At 42.0% G+C, this 27,467-nt stretch overlaps 1 protein-coding gene across 1 annotated transcript in view; it reads right to left on the reverse strand.

Annotated features, from left to right (window-relative positions):
• The window catches only part of DNAH3 (dynein axonemal heavy chain 3), a 191,511-nt gene that overhangs the window by 80,952 nt on the left and 83,092 nt on the right, over positions 1 to 27,467 (reverse strand). Inside the window, exons 26-39 of the mRNA XM_033425952.2 lie at positions 25,853 to 25,963; positions 22,375 to 22,489; positions 20,209 to 20,407; positions 18,853 to 18,961; positions 18,511 to 18,624; positions 17,570 to 17,746; positions 15,422 to 15,513; positions 13,375 to 13,594; positions 12,651 to 12,785; positions 9,477 to 9,588; positions 7,626 to 7,867; positions 4,465 to 4,565; positions 2,745 to 2,850; positions 369 to 498 (exon numbers count right to left, since the gene is read on the reverse strand). Coding sequence (XP_033281843.2) covers positions 369 to 498; positions 2,745 to 2,850; positions 4,465 to 4,565; positions 7,626 to 7,867; positions 9,477 to 9,588; positions 12,651 to 12,785; positions 13,375 to 13,594; positions 15,422 to 15,513; positions 17,570 to 17,746; positions 18,511 to 18,624; positions 18,853 to 18,961; positions 20,209 to 20,407; positions 22,375 to 22,489; positions 25,853 to 25,963 — 1,963 coding nt within the window. The remainder of the gene's footprint in view (positions 1 to 368; positions 499 to 2,744; positions 2,851 to 4,464; positions 4,566 to 7,625; positions 7,868 to 9,476; positions 9,589 to 12,650; positions 12,786 to 13,374; positions 13,595 to 15,421; positions 15,514 to 17,569; positions 17,747 to 18,510; positions 18,625 to 18,852; positions 18,962 to 20,208; positions 20,408 to 22,374; positions 22,490 to 25,852; positions 25,964 to 27,467) is intronic.

Below are 27,467 nucleotides of genomic sequence, written 5' to 3' on the forward strand. Positions count from 1 at the left end.
CAGAATCTTTTTTTTCCTGATATACATTTACATATGTCATCTAAATTCATTTTCCTCCAGGATATCCCTCCCTGTTAGGTAAAGAGGAACAGGAATTATTATTCCCATTGTGTGGATGAGGAATCTAATACTGAGGAAGAATGGGCTAATTTGCACAAGAATACCCAGGAAGTCAATGTAAGATGAAGCCAAACTATATGGACTCTTTCCACCAAACTGTACTATCTACACTCAAAAGACTTGCTGGTTCTAGACCAAAATGCTGGTCTCATTGTAACTCATGGAGGAATAATAGGGGTGGGAGCAGAAGACATGGCCTAGGCACACCGTACGCTCATTTGGCTTAAGAACTGTAGGGTAGTACTTACCTAGCAGAGAGGAATACAGTCTCATCATTGAGAAGGCAAGGTGGATGGGAGATGTTTGGACCACAAATTTACACTGAAGCTGAATAAATTCCAGGCAGGGCTGGATAAGCCACATGAACATGTCATTGACCTAAGAGTAGAAAGTGAGATTTGACATTATTAAAAAGTGTGTTTAAGACCAAGAGCTTGGTACACCTCGAGGAGGCTGGAAATGTTGGTAAGACTGCTGATTACTTTTGAGTCTAGGTGTACTGAGGAAAGTCCACAGGCACCAAGACAGATGCGCCCAGCTTCCTATTTAACGGACTGTGCAGCCCACTGGCCATTCCCCACCCCTCCCATTCCACTAAGCTGAAGCTTGGAGCCACTATGGGTCAACTACAGGATGCATGAAATAGTTTTAGGTCCCAGCCACAGTATCTGCCTTTGTTTCTATAAAAAAAATGTTAGGAATTCTAAACAACTGATTTGCAAATGACTGACTGGCATTTATAAGGCAGGTCTCCTGTAGAAAGTGGCCACAGGGAATTTCAGGCTCATTTTCAGTGATTCCCCGTATGTATGTATGTACATACTTATTGGTGGGTATGTTAATTGTTGTCTCTTGGCTCTGCTCCCCATCCAATTTAAAACAGATAACTAATGAGAACCTACTACATAGCACAGGGAGCTCTACTCAGCACTCTGTGGTGACATAAATGGGAAGGAAATCCAAAAAAGAGGGGATATATGTATATGTATGGATGATTCACTTTGCTCTACAGCAGTGTAGAGCAACTATACTCTAATAAAAAATATATTAAAAAATGACTTGCCTCACTTTCTCCTCTTAGTGTTTTTTTCACTTTTGTTATACTTTGTGACTTTCGTTGTAAATTACTTTAAGTTATTTTTTTGTAAGTAGGTAGGTCATCACTAAATAAATATACAGATACTGATTATATACAGATATGTGTGCATATATGAATGTTTAGATGTCTTTATATGTATATATGACTATACATGAGTACACAGATATGTGGTTTTCAGTCAGTAAATTTATTGTGCATCTACTAAATGCAGTGTGGTAGGTGCTAAGGATAAATGATGAACAGGATAGACAAGGTCCCTGTCCTCGTGGTTTACAGTCTGAGGGGAAGGGAAGACAAACAAAAAATAAATAAACAAGCAAGGAAATGAACTAAGTATTTACAAATCATGAATGTACTAGCAGGAAACAAATAAAGGTATTACAATGGGAAATAACAGGAAGTTTTTAATAGGGCGGTCAGGGAAGACTTCTTGGAGAAGGAGGCCTTTATGCTGACACCTGGATGACAAAAGTGAATCATCCCTTATGAGACTAAATGGGGCAAGATTTCCAGAAAGAGGAACAAAAAATGCAAAAGCTTTGAGGTAGTAAAACCGGGGGTTTTCTAGGAATGGAAGCAAGACCCAAGGGCTGGAAGATAATGAGCTGAGGCTGAGAAGAGGGTAGGTGAGGTTGGAGAGGCAGGCTGGGTGGGATCACAGTCTCAGAGGCCCGATAAGAAGTTAGACCGTACTAAGGATACTGGGAAGTTTCTGAAGGCTTCCTGTGCATGTGTAGATTGGTTTCTCACTGTGCATGTGGATATGTGTCTATGTAAATAAACATGCTACATATATATTGTGCATGTATGTAAATGTGACAGGACAGGGGCTGTCCTACACAGTTCCCCAGACTGTTTCCACAGTGGGAAGAGAATCCACCTCGGATCCTTCTTGGCTTCTTCAGTGGGAAACTTTCCTAGGGAATCAGAAACACCATAAGAACTGGTTCTCCCTTCCTACTTCCCTTGTCTGAGTGTGTGCTAATGTAACCTGAACATTTACATCTCTTTTAGGAAGGGAAGAAGAAAATGGACACTCTTAGTAGCTGCACTAAGAGAATTTCTAACTGGTTCTGGCTCCCTAAATATAGAAGGTATGGAGTCTAGGTTACAGGGACGGGAAGTGGCAGTGAAGAGAGGAACACAGGTCTTCCTAACCTGGTCCATCTTTAGAGCAACTTCCAGAGGCATTTCTCCTAGTAGGCAATGGGGAAAGGGGTGACATTCCAGTCATCAAATAGAACGTTTCTCAAGCACCAGAATTCTCCACTGGGGAGCCAAGAAGTAATGGAGAAGGTAGAAGAGAAAGGAGAAATTGACTGCATCACCCCATCCCCACCACGTGGAGTGAAAGTCAGAAAAATGGCAGGTAGCCAGGAAGCAAGATAATTAGGGACAGTCAGGGAATTTCCTGCTCCTTCTTGCCTTCTGTAATTATGAATGTGAAAATGATCCTAGAAGACCTTTGGGATGAAGAGTAGGGAGACAGGGAGGGACAGGAAGGAAAGGGACCAGAGGATCTCACCAATTCCTTGTGTTCCTCGGTGAGACTGGAAGGCAGGGTGTCCATGTATGAATCCTTCAGGGGCTTCCAACCTAGCTGATGGGGCTCCATGTAGATCATCCCACACCTGGCAAGCACAAACAGAGGACCAGCCTGGTCCACATCTGGCTCCCAAGCACGTCGGGGTGAAGTAAATGTAGGAGGTCATGGTGAGGTAAGAGGCTGGAGCTTGGGTCGGGGCATAGACCCTCACCAGCTCCAAGCCAAAGGAAAGATGCACAGATTTTGCCAGGAAAGGGTGGAGACCAGTGCTGAGAGTTGGGTCTTGAGAATCAGAGACCTGGATTCAAATCCCAGCCCCAGACCTTACTAATTGAGTGACCTTGGGCAAATTTCTTTACCGTCTCTGAACTTCTCTGTCCTTGTCTGTAAATTGAGGAATATAAAAAATATGTAATTCATAAGGTTGTTGTAATGGTTAAATGAAAGGCCTAGAACACAGAAACCTTTTTTTCCCCATTCTGTTATATCTAGGCACTCCCTCCTTTGTTACTAACACTGGCTACCATTTATTGAACACCTACTGCATGTCAGCCATTATGCTAAGTCTTAATGGCCTTCATCTCTAAATATTCCGCTTTATGGTATACATTTTAGACATGAGGAGACTGTAGCTCAGAGAGGCTACGTGACTCGGAAGAGGTCACACAGCTAGCAAGTGGTGTGGCCAGGGTGGGAGCCCAAGTTGGTCTAACTTGCCATATGCTCTTTCTCTTCCCTTACATTGCCTTTGGGAATGTGGGCTGATTTTATTTTATTTTATTTTTTATGTTCTGAAGTTACACTATTGGATTAATTCTTATCCTTGGCACACTCATCATTAGCCCATGCATGGCCTTTCTCAGTTAATTGTTTTCAATAATGTACTAAGTGCCCATGAACCCAATACCCAGGCAGAAGCTAGGGTCTTGACAATAACCTTCATCTAACCATATAGTCTCCCTTATCCTATGCCCGTGGCTTTCCCCACCTGAGGTTATACAGCATCTTGAATCTCACGCTCACCTGTGCTTTGATTTCTTTCATTCTTATAGAGTTTTATAGCATTTATATATATATATATATATATATATATATATACACACATATATATATTTACTTGTTTTTAATAATTTAAAAGGGCACACTATGCTGTATGTAATATTACAGGCTTACTTTTATACATAATATTAAGATTTTATCTTTAATTTTACTAAGATTTATCTTATATAGTTGCTTGTCAGTACAGTTCATTTATTTTGAATGACATACAAATACTACGATTTGTGATCTTATTATACTTTTTAATTCGCTCCTGTTAATGGGCATTTGGGTCGTTTCTAAGTGTTTGTTATTGTAAATTATGCTACTCTGAAAATTCTGGTACATGTCTCCTATTGTACATGGGCAAAAGTTTCCTTTGGGTGTATATCAATACTTACAAGCAGAACTGCTGGGTCATGAGGCACAAGAAAGATTAACTTTAGGAGATGATATCAATCTCTTTTCCAAAGTGATTGCCTGACTTTAGATTCCTACCAGCACTGTGGATTGAGGACTAACTTTACGACAAATCTGACAACAAGTAGTGCAGGTGATCTGCTGGAGTTTAATCACATTTATGGATTTTTAGAGCTTTCCCTCCTGCGTAGGGTTAGTGAGGCCTCACATTCCCTCAGGGGGTCCCTGCAAGCTGACTGACCTGCTCACAGTGGCGGGGGAGGCCTGCTCCAGGTCAGCTGGCTCGAAGATCAGACTCATCTTGGAGCTCATCTGGATAATCTCTCCACTCATTAAACAAAGCTGAAAGTACAAAGCAGAGGGGTGGAGGGCAGCAAACGAATTAAATTCCATCTGCAAGTGAAAGGCATCAGTGGGGACAGAGATGGTTTGAATTCATTCAACAAATACTTCTTGAGCACCTATTCTGTGCCAGGCACTATGCTAGTTGTGCAGAATGAAACAGACAAAAATTCCTGTCCTCTTGAGGTTTGCATTCTGCTCGGAGGAGACAGATGATAAGCAAAATATATAGAATATACAGTGATGAAAGTGCTTTGGAGAAGAATAACGTCGAAGAGGGGCTGGAGAATGCTGTGTGTGGTGAGCTGTAATATTAAATAGAGAGGTCAGAGAACCACTGACTTGCAGTCTTAGATGAAGAAACCAGAAATTATCAGACTACAGCAAGTTTCATGGTTCCTTCCTCAGTGGAAGGAATTTAATAGCATACCCCCATCCAGTTTTATTTGCTCAAGTTTCCCACAAAGACTCCTTTTGGAATCCCTCATGGACTGGCCCAGGGTTAGAATGACAAGAATATCTCCACATCCTTTTTTGGAATGGAAGGAAAGACCATTACAAGTTCTAGTGTTTAGCAGGCATATCCCTGCAGAAAGTAGTGCAAATACACAGGACAGCCTCTGAGTATATACACCAAGTCCGTGGTGCTGCTTCTCATTTGCCAACATGGGTTAAAGTGAGATGTTTAAGTCATAAGATGGCCTGAGGCCTTGGTCTCTGGGGGGGGTGGGGGGGAGGAAACGCCATTGTTCCCTGCTTCTCATCCTAAATTGTGGTTTTCAAAGTTTCTGATATATTACCTGACCCACATCAAACACATCTGGAACAGGTCATTACGTGCAACCCTAGGAAGGTCACGGCTGTTATGGGACTAATACCATTAACAGTGTCATCTCTGAAAATCAAGAAAAGTGAAATAGACCCATACCTGTGACAGTAGTTTGATTTCATTCAGAGCTGTGAAGAGCCATCAGGAAATTCACTGATTATGACTCTTTATACTTCTGATCTCAAGACCAACCAATACATGTGTACAATTAGTTTATATAACATAGTCCATATCGTGTAATAAAACTTATTCTTTTTTTATATGCTATATAATCAAAATTATGAACATGATATTATTAGTGTATGTATATAATTTGGATAATTAGGCCTTCCATTGTTGAGCATGACTCACTCTTAGTCTTGCAAAATTTAAATGCAGAAGGAAAATATATTTTGATTTGATAATGATGTATAGTCAGTGTAAGACCTATTCCTTGAAATGGTGATAAATATTATTTTATTTTATTTTAACAGTTATATAGCACTTGCTACATGCCAAGCAATATTATAATCAGTTTGCAAATATTAATTTATCCAATCTTCCTAACAACATTATGACATAGATACTGTTATTCTCATTTTACAGATGATGTAATTGAGGCATAGAGAGACTAAATAGCTTGCCTGAAGTTACATGACTGCTAAGTGGTTCAGGACAGGATCTGAACCCAGGCTGTCTGGCTCCAGAGCCTAAGCTCTTTAGCCACTACATTTACTGTGGCAGAATGTATTTTCCAAAGACTGCTGCAACAATATCTCCTATTCCACGTACACTTTTGCAGCGTGACCTCGCCCACCTCCATCAAGAGGTAGCGTCTATTTCTCCACCCCCTTGAATCTGAGCAGGCTCTGTGACTTCTTTGATTAATAGAATTCAGAGAAAGCGATGCTGTGCCAGTTCCAAGCACAACTCTTAATTTCCTGAAAACTTTCACTTCCTGGCTCTTGGAGATGAACCGTCACGTAAGAAGTGCCACTACTCCAAGGCCACCAGATGATAAGCCCAACCATGTGGAGAGGCCTGGAGGATAAGATGCTCTTTGAGAGAAAGGCAGAGAGACAGAGACACAGAGACACAGAGAGGGTTACAGAGAGATAGACAAGACGAGGAAGAATGAGCCCCCAGACGTTGAGTGAAGAATCTACCATGGAAGTGGCTCCTCTAGCCCTAGCTGCCCCAGCTGACATCATGAGGATTAGCTGAACCCACCTGAGCCCTTCCAAAATTTATAATCCACAGTGTCATGAGCAAAGTTAGGCCACTAAGTACTAAGGTAGTTTGCAATACAGCAACAGATAACCAAAACACATCTCATATATTAGGCACTATGTATGGACTATCTTATTTAATTATCAACACCCTTATTTATTACTACCTCTTTACACATGGAGAAACTGGTGCAGAGAAGTTATGTGACTTGCCCAATATAACAGCTCAGTTGTAGAGCTAGTAGGCCAATTTGATGCCAGCACCAAGGCTTTTAACCACTATACAACAGTGTCTCTAAACACACATAACTTACCCACTACAAGTACAAACAAAAGCATAATTCATGAATTGATAACTGTTACTTTCTTGTGGGGCATTTATTCTTAGTGTAATAAATGTATATATTATATAGTTTTTTTTAACGTTTTTATTGGAGTATTATTGCTTTACAATGGTGTGTTAGTTTCTGCTTTATAACAAAGTGAATCAGTTATACATATACATATATCCCCATATCTCTTCCCTCTTGCATCTCCCTCCTTCCCACCCTCCCTATCCCACCCTTCTAGGTGGTCACAAAGCACGGAGCTGATCTCCCTGTGCTATGTGACTGCTTCCCACTAGCTATCTATTTTACGTTTGGTAGTGTATATATGTCCATATATACACTACCACTCTCTCACTTTGTCCCAGCTTACCCTTCCCCCTCCCCATGTCCTCAAGTCCATTCTCTAATAGGTCTGCATCTTTATTCCCGTCTTGCCCCTAGGTTCTTCATGACCATTTTTTTTTTTAGATTCCATATATATGTGTTAGCATACGGTATTTGTTTTTCTCTTTCAGACTTACTTCACTCTGTATGACAGACTCTAGGTCCATCCACCTCACTACAAATAACTCAATTTCGTTTTTTTTTATGGCAGAGTAATATTCCATTGTTATATTATATAGTTTTGATCAATCACTAACTTCAGTAAAAGAGTTTATTGCACACTCATGTAAAAGTGATATCAGACAGGTACCTTTTTATTGTCATCCAGAACAGTGTTCATATTTTCAATCCAAACAGCATCCACTGGCCCATCAAATATAATCCACTTGCGGTCATCAGACGAAGTAGATGCTTGCTCCCGGAAAGCATTGGCAAGGACACCATCTGTCCACTCATGGCTCACTTGGTCAAAGCACCCATACAGCTGCCCCAAGGTGATAGCCTTGGGGTTAATGATCTTATACTCCACAGCAAATTCCTCCATCTGGTTGGCTGGGCAAGAAGGTCCAACACAAGTTACAAAAGTTCTGGTGACACCAGAACATTAGGATAAGAAATAATGCCATCTAAAAGACCAAACAACTTTTATCAATATGCCATCCAAGGATAGTCCTTAAAATTTGTACTCAGTCTGTATAAAAATTGGGATAACTGGATAGGCAAAGCCTTAAGTTGTTAGGTTATTACAGCTATTAGTTTCTCACCATATTGTTGTCTGAGGCTCACTTCAAACAAGTCAAATGTGCCAGTCAGATCTAAAGAAGTCTGCCTGGGCCTAAAAGAACTCAGGCAGTAAAGGAGAGAGATGCCATATAATCAGGTCTCTTTACGTACCTGGCTACCCTAGAACCTTGGTTTTGACTTGAGATAAGGAAACAGCTGACAGGTAAAGGATTCTGGAAAATGATGGTTACTTTCCTTTTGTCTATCTGAAGGGCTAGCTTAGTCCTGAAACCTCTTCTTTAGCTGCCCAATAAGTGTCCCCTGAGAAATGGAGCACCAGGACCCAACCAGAATACACAGGCTGATGGATGGCACATTGTATGCATTTAATAACAGAAAATAACCACACTTTTACATGATCCTTCAAAGTAAGGGAAAACTGGAGTGCCTGAGCCATGAACTAAATAAAGAATAACTTCTGCAGAATTCTGAGGCAAAGACAATGGGGTAAACTCCTTTCTCTTCATTTAGTTTCCTAAATTATATTCAATGCCAAAATTATTACTTAAGTTTGAAATGCCCAAGTTATTAAATAACAATTTATTAAGGCCAAGTTAGTGCCCAAAACAAAAAACTCAAAAATTCCACAGTAACTCAATCAGCAGTAACTCAATGTTATTAGAAAAAAATATTAAAATGAAGCATACTGGAAGGGATCCTGTAAACACAGGCACAGCAAGGCACTGCTTTTCAAAACCACAGCCTTGTGCTTTATAAAAGAAAAAAACCTCAAAACTGTTTCTCTGGCAATAAACATGGCTTTTATTTGTTGAGCTAGGTTATTTACCTGCATAATCTCATTTAGTTATCACAACAATCCCATTTTACAGCTAGGAAAACAGAGGCAAAGAGAGGTTTAGTCATTTGCCCAAGGTCTGGGTTTCATTCAAGAGTCTGAGGTCTTATCTTTTACATTAAGTTGAAGGAAGGAAAGAAGGAAAGGAGGGAGGGAAGGAGGGAGGCAGGGTGGATGGGTGGGCGAGAGAATGGGAGGGAGAAAAAAAGGAAAGGAGAGGGAAAAAGAAGGGATGGAAAGAAAAAAATGAAAAGAAAAGAAACCATGCAATGATCTCCTCTTAGAACAGTTTTGTTTAGGCAAGTGGCAGGAGTTTCCCTCTCATTGGGAAACCTTTGGAGAAGCCACTGTTCAGCATTTGAGAAAATTCCTCCAGCTTTAGTGATGCACATAAAATCCCCTGTTAGAAGCTCTCCCCCTCTTTATTCTCTGCCTGCAGACCGCTGTGTGCCATGTTCTATTCCTGGCTCTAATGTCACAAATCAGGGATGGAAAAGTTAACAGCCTGGCATCATCTCTATGGAGCCAGTCAACTGAGTGGGGATTCCTGTCCTCCCTGGAAGCCAGGGATACGAGTTTTACCTTCATGTAAATCACCCAGAGCTGCAGCCAACACTTTATAAGCACAGGTCTTGCCACCCATGGGGTCTCCGACAATCATATAGCCATGTCTTACCAGCATCATCTCGTAGATCTGGGAGGAGACATCATATAAGAAGTTAATCATTGCAGACCTCCCAGAACTGCAATTAGTCAGATGTCTACAAGGAACAAGGACTGCAGTCCTTTATTTGTCATCTATTGTTTAAATATCTTTTGGATGAATAACTATATGTGTGCATCTCAGATTATTTAAGGGATGGGAAATACTATTTGCTCTGTACCTATCTATGTGCTAAGCAGCACTGACTTACCTAAGTTATTTCATTTAATCCACTCAGGTATCATTAACTACTTTTAAATGGTGGGAACACTGAGCTCAAGAGAGGCTAACTAACTTGCCCAAGCTCATCAGTGGTGGAACCAGGATTTGACCATGGGGCTCTCTGACTTCAATGCCACTAATCTTTTCATTGCACCATTTCTACTTGCTTTTAAAGAAGAAAAGGAAACAATGGTCATTTTAGCCAACTGCATTTCTGTTGGAAATTTCCTTTCTCAAGGCCTAAATGCTATTCTGACTTGATTGGAACTCTCAATAGATTAAAATGTATTTTCTGAGCCAGGGGCGATGCTGTAAAACATAAATGAACTTCCATGTAATTTTAGCCCCTACCCTTGAGAATCAACAGCTAAGTGGAAGCTCATTTTTTGAATTTTCTAATTGTTTTGTCTGTGACAAGTAGTCCATGACAGTTGAAAAGCAAATGCTTTGGTCATTTATATTAATGTGAAATGTTTTCTCTCTCCTTTTAAACTGTGAGTCTCTCAGCAAAAGGGAGTATATGAAGCTTTTTATTTTAAGGATTGTTTGCATTATTTTTCACCTTGGAAGTGAGTTATACAGAGGGTGTAAATTAGGACAATGGGGGTGGTACAGGTACTGACAAAAGTGAGCCAGCAAATATTTGTTAAACACCTATTACGTGCCAGATACTGTTCTAAGTTCTACAGACAGAGAGGACAAAACAACAAAATCCCCAGCCATCAAGTAAGGTTTACATTCAAGTAGACTGCAAAGACATTTAAGATTGAATAAAGATAAATGGAGTTGACTGTGCATTAGAAAAAAAGAGAGAAAGGCACTTATGATCCAATAGCCTCTCACCTTCCCCCTCACGTAACTTTAAATGGATTATCAAGGTATCAATATACAAAAGGGAAGTTAGCTCCATATATTTTGCTTTGGAAAATTGGTACTAAACTATATAAAAGTTCATCTGTAGGTCTGTAAATTACTTTGGAATACATAAAAAAGATGAGTTGACGGATGGATGGATGGATGGATGGATAGGTAAATGATAAAGCAAGTATTATAAAATGTTAATTATAAAATCTAGGTGGTGGGTACATGGGTATTCTCAGTAAAATTCTTTCAATTTTTCTGCATGTTTAAATTTTTTATTAATAAAAGCTCATGCCTAGTTTAAAAAAGTCCATCTATGAAATCCCAACGAATAGATTGGGATTCAATATTGAGTTAAATGAATTGTGTCAAGACTGGCACATTTGATGAATAGTTGGGAAAAAATTTTTATTCCTAAAAATTTTTATTCTGATCTCAGAATCTGGAGACCTGGGTCCTACTTTGACCTTTAATTCTAAATAACAATATGATTTTGGGAAATGATGATATTTCTGATGTTTGTGGAGATGGTGAGGTTGATTTTGATATGGTAATCAGGCACTATATCTAGCACTTTATGTACTTCTTGTCTCAAAATTACTCTGTGGGGAAGGTTTTACTCCCTCCATTTTACAGTTGAAGAAACTAGGGCTCAGAATGGTGAACGAACTTGCCTAAAATCTCACAGCAAAAAACTGATGGGGGTGAGATTTGAAACTAGGTTTATGTGAGTCCAAATCCGTTCCCTCTCTGGATGCCAGTGTTCTTAAGGAGACAGGAGCAGATGGAATTTAAGATCCCTTGTAGTTCTGTCCTGTGATTCTGTAGAAAAAGTGCATTTGGGGCTTATTTTATTCGACTTATGACTTTAAGTCAGTTTTACATAGAAAGTGATCCTAGGGAAGGATCCCTGAAATTAGTGTGGAGTTTCACTAAGGTTCTCCAGGGTCAAGACTGTGGAAACATTTCTTTCACCTATTGGTAACAGCACCCTGATTTTCCCTGAGGAACCACCACTTCATGGTCCAGTCCACATGACTTAGGTGGCTCTGACTCCACCTCCACTTCTGGCAGAGGTGGGGCGGTTATAGTCTACTTCTTATCTCTGTAATTGGTTCAGGGATGGTCACGTGACTTTATGAGCACCATTCAAAGCTAATCCTGAGACTTTTGCTGAGGACACTCCAAGAACGATGCTCTTTTTCCTTCTGGGCTTGAACATGGGACAATCTAAGTGTGAGGCTACTGGGGGCCCAACTGAAAATGAATTTTTCATGCAGAGAGAGGCAGAATCCAGAAATGAGGACAGGCAGATTCCTAATGACATTATCTAAAAACATGTATCCCACTATGCCTGAAACCAACATATTTCTGTACTTTCCAAGTTAGGTAAGTGAGTAAATTCGGTTTGGTTGACTAAGAGAGTTTGAATTGGATATCTGTCACTGGGAACCAAAAAAGTTGGTTTTTGACTAATTCAAAGCCCAATGCCCTGAAAGGTTCTGTTTCATCCCCAAATGATGAAAAAGAAACCCCAGGGAAGATGGTCATAGGAAAAATATTGGATTTTAAAAGTCAGCTCCTGGGGCTTCCCTGGTGGCGCAGTGGTTGAGAGTCCGCCTGCCAATGCAGGGGACGCGGGTTCGTGCCCCGGTCCGGGAAGATCCCACATGCCGCGGAGCGGCTGCGCCTGTGAGCCATGGCCGCTGAGCCTGCGCGTCCGGAGCCTGTGCTCCGCGACGGGAGAGGCCACAGCGGTGAGAGGCCCGCGTACCGCAAAAAAAAAAAAAAAAAAAAGTCAGCTCCTGGAAATGAAAACTGAAGGCACAACAGATTGTTGAGTGTCTTCATCTCTAACCAGGCATCTCCAATTGCTGTCAGCTCAGTTCCAATCTACCATAGTTCTTTCTAATTCCTGACCTCAGCAAACAGTAAACAGGTACATTCCCACATGGGTACAAGGAATCAACCTGGATAATTTTTCCAATAAACCAAGGTACTGGCTGGAGTTTCATCTTTTTGATGTTCTCATTCAGCACTTCCATAAAAACTTCGTAGTCTGGCTTTGGAAGAACAACTCCAGGAAACAAATCTGATATAATTCCCTGTTAACAAAAATTCAAGATGTGAAAAAGATGAATTATCAGATACATAACCTCAACATTTTTCTAAAATGAGATCTACAGGTAGCAGGAATCCTTGGAAAATTCCAAACCTCATTTTTCCTGTACTGAAACTTATCTACAATTACAAATTCTAACAATATCTGTTAAACATGATTTTCCTTCCCCAGAATTTTAAAAGTCAGCAAATATTTAATAAGTCTGTGCTGTCTTTCAGTCATTATACTAGCAATGAACAAGACAGTCAAGATTTCTGTCTTAAAGAGCTTACAGCCTAGTTAGGAAGATAGGCATTAAAATAATTCCAAAAGAAAACTAATTACATTTGATATAAACAATTACTCACACTCAACAGCAAATATCCTAACAGTGAAACTGTTTTTATTAAAATCAGGAATTAGGGATATTGCTATTACCATTATTATTTAACATTTGGGGGAGTGTATCTGGCAATAGGTATGCTGGCTAGAGAATGGAGGGGGTGTCAGGAGATGGAAGAGGTGCCGAAAACATTTTTCATCTTTGGATGTCGAGTCTCAGTGCTTAGCCAAGGTCCCAAACCACTACATACCTGAAATAGAGGGACATCTTGAGCCAAGAACTTGGCCAGGTTGACATCAAGCAAGGCCCGGAGCAGCAGGACACTCTCATTCTCCTCTGGATACTTCAGCTTCAGGTTGCCAGCAGCAGTGAGCACAGACTTGACAGCACGCATGCCATAGTCATAGTGATGCTGGGAGGAAAGTTGCTCTGAACACAGGCGGTAGGTTGCAACAATCTTCTGGGCAAGACTGGGAGAGCAAAGACATGTCTGCAGACCCTCTAGAGAGGACCATGTCCTGCTCAGCAGACATTCCCAACATGCTTGTGCCCTGTCCCTGCAGAAGCCAGGCCTGCCCACGAACTTGATGGAGAAACCCTATCGTTTGAAGGCCTCTTCACAGAGTTACCATAATGAGCTAAGGAAGCACTGTGACTTTCTTTCAAAGGCAGGATGAAAAACAGCAAGCACATACATATGTATAACATATACTGTACAAGAAGCTACATGTGTCTATACTTTTATCTGTATATATGAATGTGTACGCCACACACACACACACACACACACACACACACACACACACACACTTGGGAAGATTACGTCAAACGATTAATGCCTAAAGAGTAGGACTAAGGGTCACAAAGGGGACACTCATTTTTGCATTTCTGTAACATTACAATTTTTTTCAATATCCATGTTTTACTTTTTTAATTCAAGAAAACCAATTCAAAATTTAATATACTCAGCACACAATACATGTATGCTCATGTGCACTGCCATATCTTATTTTTCCTGGGCACACGGGGGGGAACCACATTTCCTAGCCTCCCACACAGTTACGGGTGGCCGCATCACTGAGTCCTAGCCAGTGGCATATGAATGAAAGGGAAGTGTGCCACTTTGAGGGCTGGTCCATAAAAACCTCCTCCATAAGATCCTCTATGCTCGTGTGTTGTAGCTGTGAGATATAAGTAACCTGGGTCCCTGGGGAAGAACTCCTCTGATCACAAACACCCATTTTAGATTTCTAGGGAGTGAAAAATAAACTTTTGCTATGCTAACCCATTGGAATTTGGAGGTCAGGTTTACCCTAACTAATGTACTTATGCACATTCCCCTTGCAGGGCTCCTCTCTAACAAGACTGACTTTAAAAGCAAAGACTGTTTTGCTCATCAGCACCTGGCACAGGGCTGGGCATAAGGTAGGTGGTTTGCCAATTGAATAAATAAATGAATTGAACAGGCAAATCAATGTAACCCAAGTCTCCTACAGAAAAAATAAGCCTCTTATGACTGAGGCAGCCTCTTAGCCTAGGAGGGACGGCACATTCTGTCGAGAATATCTGCAGCTCTTTGCATTAACAGCAAGGACCTCCAGGCCACAAAGACACTGTGGGCCTGTGGAGATAACTGCAGTAACAAAAAATCAATTGATTATGGGCAAGACAATGTAAAAAGACAAATGTAAAATTTGAAATAGATCAATAAAAGGCATTTTACAATAAATATTCACAACTCTGGGTGCATGTGATAAAGACACTGATGCTTGTGTATGTCTCCGTCTTAGAAAACTGGGTAATACTTGAATGAGAGATAACCAAGTTGGTTTGAGTAAATAAATATTATATTGATAACAATGTTAATTCTAAATTATATTAACTTTTCCTCTTCAATCTTGGAATAACTTCATGTTATTCAGTCTCGCCTTAAGTCATTTAGGAGTGTGTGTGTGTGTGTGTGTGTGTGTGTGTGGTGTGTGTGTGTGTGTGTGTGTGTGTGTGTGTGTGTTAGAGTGAAGGGTAGAGAATAGATGAGCGATTCTTCCTTAGAAGAAGTCCAGGTGTATACAAATAGAGTGGAGGCCCTTTCTTGGTAATCTGAGCCATTTCCTAGTCAGGGATGGGGTCAGAACCAAGACCAGGGCTATGTGCTTTCAGATCAACTTGTGAGTAAAAGCAGTTTCTCAAGTTTCTCTCTTTTTTTTTCCAATGGACAATTTACCTTGAATCCACCCCACAAAAAGCCACTCTGTCACTCTTTCTTTAGAACCCACTAGAAAGCCAATATAACATACCTTCTGGAATCTAGAAACCCCATCGAGTAGAGGGAGATTTCTCCAATGAGGGCATAATCTGGCACCATCATGGCCACTGTCCGAAACAAGGCCTGGAAAAGAAACAGCCCTCTAAAAATAAGATTTCATGTAAAGAACCTAAACACATAAGGTGAAAATGGGGGAAGGTACATATACAGAGGCAAAGAGAAGTAACATGATCATTCAGACCACCCAGTGACAATCAAGGAAAGGAGGGCTGGAGGACAAATCAGTGCAAAAGGACAGTCTTTACTGGACAGATCCACTGCTCCATGAACCTCCCCACTAGCCTTGTCCAGGTACATGTGTCACATTGGGTCCCTCAGTGGTTGTGTGGAAGGCCTTAGGTGCTGGTATCCTGGCAACACCTCATCCTCCTATGCCAAATGAGCATCATTCAACTATTGGAGCTTTCCGGTGTTCAGTGTAGACAGTAGAAGTCATTCAGGGATGCAGGATAATAATGTATCAGGAGAATCCTGAAGTCAGACAAATCTTGATTTGAGTCCTTGTTCTGTTAGCTACTAACTGTGGGTAAGTTATATAACCCCTCCAGACCTCAGGTCTTTCATCTCAAACTGTACTAACAACTGTGTCCTCTTCATAGTTCTCATGAGAACAAATGATCCTATGTAAGTGAAGTGCTTAAAAAGGTGTGTGGCACATAGTGAGGGCTCAATAAACATCAGCTATTGTTTCTAATATCTTGGATCTAATATCTTAGATCTTAGAGGAGAAGTGACTTGCCCAAGTCATGCAGTTAGAGGTAGAGCCAGGGCTAGAACCCAGGCTTCCTGACACCAACCCTGGGTACCTTCTACTATGCCACACTGTCTCATGAAAGTTGTTTGTGCAGATCTAACATGGTTGTTGGCTGGGAGGGGTGCAGGGGGGAGTTACATCAACTGGGCACTCTAAAACGAGAAATGTGGGTCCAAATTCTACTTTGGTGTCCCTGGCCTATGCTGACCTAGAGAGGAAGAGTCACCCTTAGGGATCTCTCTGACTTCTTTTCCATTCCCAAGGAGGAGGAGGAGTGGCTTGTCTGAATTAGATTCCAGGGAACTCATCAGAATGTGCTTCTAGCAGATGGAGCATCACGTACTAAAGTCAGAGAATGTCGGTTTTGTCCAGGTCTCTCTTACGTCTTTCACGCAAGGGAATGGAGCAATAACTTGAAAGGAAATCCATAAAGAAGCAGGCCTAGAATTTTCCCTCTGGTTGCTCTTTTCATGCAGTTGGGGTGCTAGGTGCTCTTCCCACAGGTGAAGACCCATTCATCTTGCACTTTGTGGTTTTTCCTTCCATGAGAGCAGCATGCTAAGGTCATCTAGTGCCTGTTCCCTTAAGATGGCCTGGTTGGAATTCTCTCTCTCCCCCTTCAGAGGCACTTGCCTCCTCCCACTAGCAGCAGGGCCAATGCTTATTGCCACAGCTGTAGCTCAGGCCAGCTCAGCAGTAGGTACCAGGGACATACAAGCTCTCTTGTTATCTCTCTAGCTGGTTGGAACAGCTGCTTTGGTGTGGACACCACTTAGGCCTAACCAGCTTAGCTCCACGTGCTCTAGTCTTGGTCTACCAGCGTTCTCTGTGTTGAACTTTGATGCTCTCTTATAAGCAGATCTGTTTTATTTGGCCTACAGTGATTTTTTTTTTTTTTTTTGCATTGAGACAGGATCTAAAAATAAGATTTCATGTAAAAATCCAAATTTCTGGCTTTTCCTGAAAAATGAGAAGATCTGACAATTCCTGCTTGGCAACAGTAGGCTGGGGCTAAGTAGGGGCTGCTGCCTCTAGATGGGGCATTTGTCAGAGTCCCTACCAGGCCCAGCTGGCTTTTCTCATTTATATTAACTGTCTGACCCCTGTAGACAACAGAAACAGTGACACTTCTTCCAGTGATCATTGTTGCCTCTTTGCCATTGGTTACTATGTATATATTTCCTCCCATCTCATGAGACCTAGTTGGGGAGATGGTGGAGTTCTGCAGCCGAGTAACATCTTTACTTCTCACAGCTGAAAAATGTCAACTGGTCCCATTATTTGGCTTCTCTGTGAGACCCTCGGGTACTTCCGAAGGTTTCTATACCATAAAGTACACCCAGTAGTTACACACTCAGTATTTACCTTGAGGTTATCTGGCAGCTCAGCCCTGCCAGCATACCCAGGGTTCATGGTGATGAAGACAGCACAGGTTGGGTTCAGAGAGAGCTCAGTGCCTTCAAAGATGAACGTCTTTAGCTTCCGGATAATGGCTTGTTGAATGCTGAGAATCTGCTGAGCTACCACAGAGAGCACTTCTACCTGGAGTGAGAATGGCTGGTTGATTTGAGCTCTTGCTTCTGACAGCCACCAATCCCACTATGCCAAAGTACCCTTCACTTAGCAAAGAAAGAACCCCATCACCTGAGAATAAGACCTTCACATTCAAAATTAGGAGCACGATTTAGGGTTTTGGTAAAGGAAAGGAAAATTGGTGTGTATATGCATGCATACATGTGCACATGTGTGTGTGTGTGAGTAGTTTCCAGAGTATCTTATCTTTGTTATACCTTTGTTCCAGCACCTAGCATAATGCTTCACCCACAGTATGTGTTTATTGGTTCAAGTTGCATGTTTACATTTCCTAATCTCGATTCCCTACCCAAATAGAATTAACCACCCCCTCTTTTGTGATGACTCCTCTGTACCACTGCTATAGACTTCTCTCATATTCTATTTGTATCGTTTAATTTTTATGTCCCTTTGCTAGACTGTAACAGTCTAGAGGGCAAAACCATTTTTTGCTCATCTTTGTATCATGCACACATGCAGAGTATCTGACATAGAGCAGCTGCTCAATTAATTTTTGAATGAGCGAGTGAGGGAATCAATTTGGTGAGAATGTTTATGTGTATAAAATATGCATTTTGTCTCCTTGGGCCTGTTTTTGTTTGGTTCATTGAGTACTTACTCTGTGCAAAGGGCCTTAGAGGAGACATAAGTCCCTGTCACTGAGGAACTGAGAGCCCAGAAAAAAGTCCCTGCATGTCCAAACCCTCCATTCAGTAGCCCAGTAGCAGAGTTACCTCAATCCTGTTGAACTCATCAAAGCAGGCCCATGCTCCAGCCTGGGCCAGCCCTTTGAAGAACTTCCCCATGGCTTTGTAATCTAGACCATCTGAGCAGTTGAAGACCACACACTAGAGAGAGGGAGGATGTGGGCACCGTTCAGGATGGGTTTCCTCCCATCTGAACCACCCTGCACCATGAAACAGAGGTGGGGCTCCCCTCTTCCTGTTTCACTGAAGGAGGTGGAGCCCCACTCTGCCTGTTACTCTGAGCCATCTTGAACTTCATGCCAATTCCCCTGGACAGGGGTCCAGAGAGGGTTGGGAAAAAGAGTGTGCGGATGGACAGCATTTCCCTACCTGCTTGGCCAAAGCTCTGGCTAGATCTTTGGTGGTTTCTGTCTTGCCTGTCCCAGCTGGACCCTCTGGGGCTCCTCCAAGGTTCAGCTTCAAAGCCCCCATCAGTGTCCTAAGGAGAAGAGAATGCGAACTCAGTGCCAAGTCCTAAGGCACAGGAAAGAAATTTGCTTTTGGTTTATTTTGTTTTGACTCAGACAAGTAATTAAATATTTTTCCCTGATTATATGAGCAATACATCATCATTGTAAAAAGTTCTATTTTACTCAGTGTTGTAACCTCGGCGCCTGGTACATGGGTGACACCTATAAGCATTTGTTTGAATGAATGATTGAATGGATAAATGAATATATACTTACTAAATGAATCAAAGAAAAGTAAAAAATCCTCATAAACTCCACATTCCAAAGATCACCAATGCCAATGGAATGATGGAAAATAAATATATTTCTCCCACTAGGTTATGAACTCTTGAGTTCAGGACCCATATTTGATTCAGTTCCATATGGCAGACACAAGATAAATGCTAGAAATGAATGATGTGTTAACTGTGGTTCCACAGCCCCTTGTATGAGCCTCTATAATTTCAGTTAACACACTTTCTTGTTATCACCTGAGGGTGTGTCTCTCCCCCACCCCATTAGGTTGAGGGTTCCTGGAGGTCATACATCATGCACAGGAAAGTTCAAGAAGTGGTTGTTGAACAATGAGTGGAATAGATAAATGAATGAAGAACAGAAATCATAGAACATAGAAAACACGTGACTGAGGACTCTGAAATTTAAAAAATACTCAAGTACTATTTTTATAATTAAAAAAATTCTACTCTAAGGAATGTATAAAATCAAAGAAAAATCTAAACATCACAAAATTGACAAGTTCACAAAGTCCAGATTTCTAAAGTTATAAATTCCAAGCAAAGTGGCAAAGCACTCTGCTGAGCACAGAATGGCCATACCTCTTCATCAGACTGGGTGGCAGAGCTCCGAGACTCCTTGCCTGGGTCCTTTACCTGGCCCCTTTTTTATCTCTGGCCATGGGATCTCCAGGCACCATCTTGATTCCTGCCACTGGAGACCTTTCTACTTAAGCACTGTGCCATTTTCAAGGAGAGACAACAACGTGCTAATTGTTGGTTTGAACACATTAATTTGCATTAGATTAGGACTCCTACTGGGTTCTCATTTCTGGCCTAAGGCCCAGTTTCCATGCCCATTTGTGGGACCATGGTGATGAAGGGAAAAATTCTAAAATCTGAGAAACTAAAATATAGACGGTGAAGGTAACAAACTCAAGATGCTCTAACCTTCTTCCCCAGGTTTTCCTTTTGGAATTCTCTATTCACCCTTCAGAGTTTACCTGTAGCAGCGGTCAGTGAGGGGCGTAATCACCAGCCGGGAGGAGTTTCCCAGGTACTCATAGCCGTATAAGGCTTCTGTAGTGATCATCTTCACCTGTACATCCTTGGCATCCCAGTAGTAGCGCAGTTGGGAGATCCACTGGAAATCATTCAGGTCACAGACACTGTCTTCAGATAACTTGGCGACCACATCACGAGCTGTGGGGACACAGACGTGGAAACACACACTTGCAGAGCCATCAGCATCCTCCCGTCTTCATGGATTCCTCAGAAGGGTCTGACTGAGGATGTCATCAAGGCCACCCCTCACTATCTCGACAATTTTAGGCTCAACTATCCTCCTCGCCCATCCCCAAACTTCAAGCAACATCTGTATTTATGTATTATATAAATTTATAGTATTAGCTACTGTTATGATTCCCAAACTCTTGGGAGGCTGAACCAGAGGGGTTTGCAATATGTAGTTGCCCCAAATGCTATCTTATCCCCAGTGTGACCCTTTTGGCCCTGTTCCAGGCCTCTTAAGAGAACACGATCTGCCTTGCCTGATACAGTTAGCAAGGGCAGGGGTCCCATGAATCCTTGTTAGATGTATTCTTTCCATGAAGGGGGGTGTCTGAGAAACTAACTAGGAGATACATTTCTAGGTTTTCTCCTTTCTGTCATGGGATTGTGAGCCTAATTTACTTTTCTCACAGTGATGGGAGCCCTGAAGTTGATGAATGGACGTAAGTTTATGAGAATCATTCATTATTTTTTAGGTAACTCACAGGGCAAGTGCTATTGTGATCTTAGAACTAGTAGAGCAGCTTGAAATCAGGATTTCAGAAATATAACTTTGCAAAGGGACACTTCTGTAAGTCTACTGCCTCTCTGTGAGAGAAATCTTTATTACAGTAAAATCCAAAACCCTACAGAGAAGAGTCCTTGCAGAAGATTACACCAACAGCTCTTCCATTCACCCCAAGGAATTTAATTCCACACCAGATTCCTGGGAGAACCCAGAGAGTGGTGGCAGGAGCAGGGTATGTGTGAGAGATCCAGGAAGGTGAATCTCAAGGCACTTCGTTGTGGATACCTTCCCTATGCAGTGCATGTTCATGTGTTTGTGCATGAATGTGTGTGTGTGTGTGTGTGTGTGTGTGTGTGTAAACCCAACCACTCTGAGGTATCCTGGGCAGTAACCATGCTTGCACTTGTTACTCCTACCAGTTAAATATGTAGCCAGATGAAGATCACCTTCTGTCTTGTCTCCTCCGGATTTTATGCTAGTCTATCCAAATGAAATCAGATTGAAATGAGCATCAGGGATTGAAATGAGCATCAGGGAGTTCCCTGGTGGCCTAGTGGTTAGCATTCCAGGCTTTCACTCCCGTGGCCCAGGTTCAATCCCTGGTCAGGGAACTGAGGTCCCACAAGCCGTGTGGCCAAAAAAGAAATGAGCATCAGCCTCACAGAGAGTGAGATGCATGAACTGCCAGTAGGAAGCTGGGTATGTAAGCAAAAGAGACACTGTTCCCAGGCAACAAGTTTGGTCCAGCCCTAGTTTCCTTGGTGATGAGGGCGTGACGGTGTGGGGGTTGTTTGCTCTACATAAAGACCCTGGTTCTTCTTCCTCCTTTCCTCCTTCTCTCCTTCTCTCTCTCTCTCTCTTTTCTAGGAAGAGCTGGAAGGCATCCTCTCTTACCCATTCCCTCCCTGCCTCACTGCCCATTTCCAGTCTCTGGGTTTGGAATCAGACATAAGTTCAAATTACAAAAGCATCTCTGCTACTTACTAGCTGTGTGCCTCTCAGCAAGTTATTTGCCTCTATAAACCTCAGGCTCTTAATCTGTGAAATGTGTATAAAAACAAGACAGTGTATGTCAAGCACTTAGCACAAAGCTTGGCACCAAGTAAGTATTCAAAAATGTTCATTAAGATCAGTACAGGGAAATCGATCCGAGTTGGTGAATCTCATAAACGTTGGGGATGGGAGGGGAAAACATAAGATGGAGACACACAGAAGCACTGACTCCTCTCCTTACCCCCTCACTTACTTTCAGTTGGAGAAGCCTCTTCCTAATGAGAAAAGGGACCTGAGTCATTCCATCCAGAAGGGAGAGAGGCAAGCCTGGCAGCTCTTACTGGACAGTCAGTAATGCGAGGGAAACCTCCTTGCTTACCGTGGACATCAATGACTGTGAGGGCCCCAAGGGTGAGTCGAGCCCCACTGCTCAGTTTTCCTCGCACCAGCTGGACAATCTGTGCAATCTGATCATTGCTCTTTTTCAGAAAATCCTAGCAGGGGAGTAAGATGGAACAATGGGTTAAACTGGATTCTCTTCTGGTAATCTCTTTTCTGGAATGACACCATCCACAACCCCACGGTCCAAACCAGACTCCTGGATGTCATCCCTCAAGCTCCCTTTCCCTCACCCCTAGTCATTAACATTGAGACAAATTTCAAATGCATTACGCTAACTGAAAGAATTCAGATTTGAAAGCCTAGATACTATATGATTCCATTTTATAATATTGTGGAAAAGACAAAACTATAGGGACAGAAAACAAAATGGTAGTTGTCAGAGGCTGAGAATAGGGGAAAGGGTTGACTACAAAGGGTATGAGGAAAATTTTAGGGTGTTTGGAACTATGTCTTGACTGTGATGGTGGTTACACGACTGTATGTGCTTGTCAAAATTCAGAGATGCACACTAAACGGCTTCCCTGGTGGCGCAGTGGTTGAGAGTCCACCTGCCGATGCAGGGGACATGGGTTTGTGCCCCGGTCCGGGAAGATCCCACATGCCGCGGAGCGGCTGGGCCCGTGAGCCATGGCCGCTGAGCCTGCGCGTCCGGAGCCTGTGCTCCGCAACGGGAGAGGCCACAACAGTGAGAGGCCCGCGTACCGCAAAAAAAGAAAGAAATGCACACTAAAAAGGGTGAATTTTACTATATATAAATTAGGTAGTAAACCAGAATTAACAAAAATACCTGAAACTCAGATTAAAGTAGACAAAGGAGATATGAAAACTAAATGCATGTAAACATGTAATCCTGGATTGGATCCTGAACCAGGATGAGTATAAAAGGTTTATAGAATAGATAATAATATTGTATCAATGTTGATTTCCTGATTTGGATAATTGTACTGTGGTTATGTAAGATGTTAATATGTGGGGAATCTGGATGAAGAGTGTATGGGAATTCTTTGTATTATTTTTGCAATGTTATTTGCAGGTCTGACATTATTTCAAAATAAAGAGTTAAACAATAAAAATGAATTAAAAATGGGACTTCCCTGGTGGTGCAGTGGTTAAGAATCCGCCTGCCAACGTAGGGTACACAGGTTTGAGCCCTGGTCTGGGAAGATCCCACATGCCACAGAGCAACTAAGCCTGTGCGCCACAGCTACTGAGCCTGCGCTCTAGAGCCTACGAGCCACAACTACTGAGCCCATGTGCCTAGAGCCCATGCTCCGCAATAAGAGAAGCCACCACAAAAGTCCCCGCACTCCAACGAAGAGTAGCCTCTGCTCACCGCAACTAGAGAAAGCCCACACGCAGCAACAAAGACCCAACACAGCCAAAAATAAATAAATAAATAAATAAATAAAAACTGAAAAAAAAAAAAAAGAATTAAAAATAAGTGAGACCACCCTAGGCTCACCTCATTTTCCCCACTTTCCTGTTATGGTCTTCTTTGGCAAATGATTTTAACCCTCTGAGTCTCAGTCTCCTGATCTGTCAAATCCCAATAATTATCGCTATTCTTCAAGTGGTTTTGAGGATTAAATAAGATAGTGTATGTAAAGCACTTGGCACAATGTCTGGTGTGAATAAAGCACCCAGTAAATAGTGGTGGTTGTTATTAATTATAATATCCGTAGTACATAGCAAAAAAAAAGCCTTTTTGATGTGCCCCCATCACCCTCGGCGTGTCTGTAAAGCCGCTGGTGATGGAACTGCCCCCTGCATCTCTCTTAACCACATGCATTCCACAGCAATTCTGGACCAAACTGCCTTCAGTTGCTGGAATGCACCGTACTTTTCATCGTCAGACTTTTGCACATTCTGGTCTCTCTCTCCTCTCTCTCCTCTCTCTCTCTCTCTCTCTCTTTCTCTCGGGAGTGCTTTCTCTTGTCCCTATTCATATTTTATGTCTCCTCTTAGACACTGTTTTTCTGGGAAATCTTCCCCTCTCTTTTCTCCTTCCTTCCCATGCTTTCTGGATCCCTGTACTTTCAGTATCATAGTTCTATAAAAGAGCCTTTTTATCTCCCCCCACTAGACTGTAAATCCGTGAGGACAGGGACCATGACTGTCTCATTCACCTCTAATTCCCTTTGCCTAGCAGCAAAGTCCCAGTTGCAACGTCAAACAAATATTTGTTAAATGAACAACGGGTAGATGGATGGATGGATAGCAATTCTGTACCAACACCTTTAGGATGCCAAGGCACATCATTCAGCATTCATTGTACTCCAGGGCTTGAGTGTGTGATGGGAAGCACTCTCCTCTTTTACAGGTAGGAAAACTGGGGCACAGAGATACAGTCACAAAAGTCAGAATTTTTTAGTGTTTCTGAGGTTTGAAATGATGTACGTGAAAGCAGTTTGCACGTGTAAAGTGCAACACATCTTTTAGGAATTATCAACAAGATATCTGTAAAAAGTGAAACTTGGTCAAATACTAATGTTCTAATTTTAATGTATAAAGCAAAATATAGTAAATTAAAATATATTCTAGCCACAGGCAATCATATTGTATATAGGGGGAATAACAGGAATTCTGATGAGATAATCATGGGAAACTATACCATGGTAAAAATGTTGGGAATGGAGTTACCATGTAGTCAGTCAAAAAATATTTATTGAGCAACTACTATGTGCTTGACACTGCAATAACCCTCTGAGATATAATAGTGAGGCAAGGAGACATGCCCCCTGCCCTGTGGGGTTTATAGCCTAGGATCTAAGTACTGAATAATTTACTAGCATCTCATTTAACCCTTCACAGTAGTAAGGTGTGGTGCTACAATTCCTTCCATTTTATGGACAAGGAGACTGAGGTTCAGGTTATGTAGCTTGACCATGGTCACATATCTAACAGTTGGAGGTGTCAGAATTTGAACTCAAATCCATCCAGGTCTTGAACCCTCAAGTACAGGCATTGGTGGCAGAGTTAGCTGGAAATACGTGTGTCCGGATCTGAAGACAAGCAGGACCTGAGCATTCTTGGTCTCAAGAGAAAGCTGAAGGAAAAGCTGGAGATGGGTTAGTGTTGGACTGGAGGTGGTAAGAAGGGATATGGTGCAGGAAAAGTAGAGGAAAACAGGACCAGGTGGCTTCTTGGCCCAGGAAGAAGATGAGCAGTCTCTGCTGGTAGAAATTCTGCCAGGTTGACAATTGGAAGCAAAGGCTGAAGAAACAGGATACTGCAGCCTAGAATTTCCGTCTGGGAAGAAATGTGAGAGTTCTTATACTACAGAACTCCAGACAGCCCTAATTCCCAAACCTCTGTCCCAAAGAGAACCCTGCCTTCTGTGACACCATGGGGCTGTTTATTTTTTTGTTTAGAAAAATGGCTACTCTAATTATATGTCATTCAAATCATAATCAAGCTCAAATCTCCTCTACAAGCTTCATGACAGGCTCACTTACCGGTAGGGTCTTTTCAACCAGGGCTTGGGAAACCTCCTGGGTCCAAAAGATGGAGGAGACACAGATAACCACCTGGCCAGGCCACTGCAAGACCCAGTGATTACGAGGGACCTGGGAAAGTGCAGTAGGGCACATTGTAGGGTCAGTTCATCTTATGTGATTTAAACTGACTTCCTAAAAACATCTACCACCATCTTACCCCCTCAACAAAAACAAAATTCATCCCCAACGTCCGAGGCTACAAGGCTTGACATTTCTGGGATTACGGATTTATGTCTTCCTCCCTGAATTTTATGAAAAAGAAAAGGATCATCACCAACAATTTCATTAACTCTGTCGCCTATAAGTTGTCACTTGCCAGCTACCTCTACAAGGATTAAGTTATGACCTGCTGCAGCTGCTGACCTTCAACACCCCCTGCAAGGAGTTCAGGGTGGAGATCAGGAATGAGGCACTCTGTGCTCTGGGAAAAACTGGCAGAACAGGTCTTCAGATAATCAGATATTTTCAGGAAACCATTTTATGAGCCCAATTCTTGCATCTCCTCGTATCTAGGAAAGCACTAAAACCCTTCATGGTGACATCTGCTCCTCGTGACTAGCAGCGACCTTCACGAGACCAGCAGCAACCTTCTGCAAAAAATATGTGATGATTGCATGTACTCCCCCTTCACCAAAATCACATATACACTGACCTTCCCCCCTACATCTTTGGAGCATTTTCTGAGAGATATCTGAAATGCTGTCTCCCAGTCTATAGTCCTCATTTTGCCCCCAATAAAACTTAACTCACAACTCTCATGTCGTGCATTTTTTTTTCAGTCAACAACTCCTTTCTTTTTTTTTCTTTAATGCTCCCATCCAGGGATTTTACATAGTTATAATCAAGGTGTTGTTCAGAAGGTATTTATAAAACTACTCCTTTTGATAGCTACATAACATTGCAGTACTGCCCCACGATTTTCTTAGCCATGATCGCCCTAACTTTTTTTAAACTATAGATAGGGAAATTATAGCCTGAGGGACAAATATGGCCATATCTGTTTTTGTAAATAAAGTTATATTGTAATACAGCCACGCCCCCTGCTGAACCCATCATCCAAGGCTGCTTTTCTATTAGAAAGGCAAGGATAAATAGTTGTGCCCGGTGTATATTGCCTGCACAGCTGAACACATTTACTATCTGGTCCTTTACAGAAAAAGTTTGCTGTGTCTGGCTACAGATGCAATTGCATGAAATAACTTCATGCAGGTAGCCGTTTTTCTTTACCTTAATTTTTGATTTGTAATATGTCATGGGACAAAGGACGGGTCTTTCATTTACAAGGCAAATACTACTGAGAGGGGCAGCAGGGTCAGTCCTTGGTACTTAGTGGGAAGGTGTTAATTGAATACCCCTTTTTTTGATGGAAAAAGTCCTGGGGATAGGGGTGGGGGCCCCAAAGTGAGGAGCACCTAAAGTAGAGGAGACTAAATATCTAGTCTGCCAACATTAACCTTGCTGGGAGCTGGCTAAAGAGTAATTGCAACAGGTTCTTTTCCCTTAGGCCTTCTGTTACACAGGTCACCTAAAGCTTTGGGAGCTTAATGAGTTGTGCCCTTCAGGGCATGTGTAA

Source organism: Orcinus orca, chromosome 16 (genome assembly GCF_937001465.1).
Source record: "Orcinus orca chromosome 16, mOrcOrc1.1, whole genome shotgun sequence".
Classification (NCBI taxonomy): Eukaryota; Metazoa; Chordata; class Mammalia; order Artiodactyla; family Delphinidae; genus Orcinus; species Orcinus orca.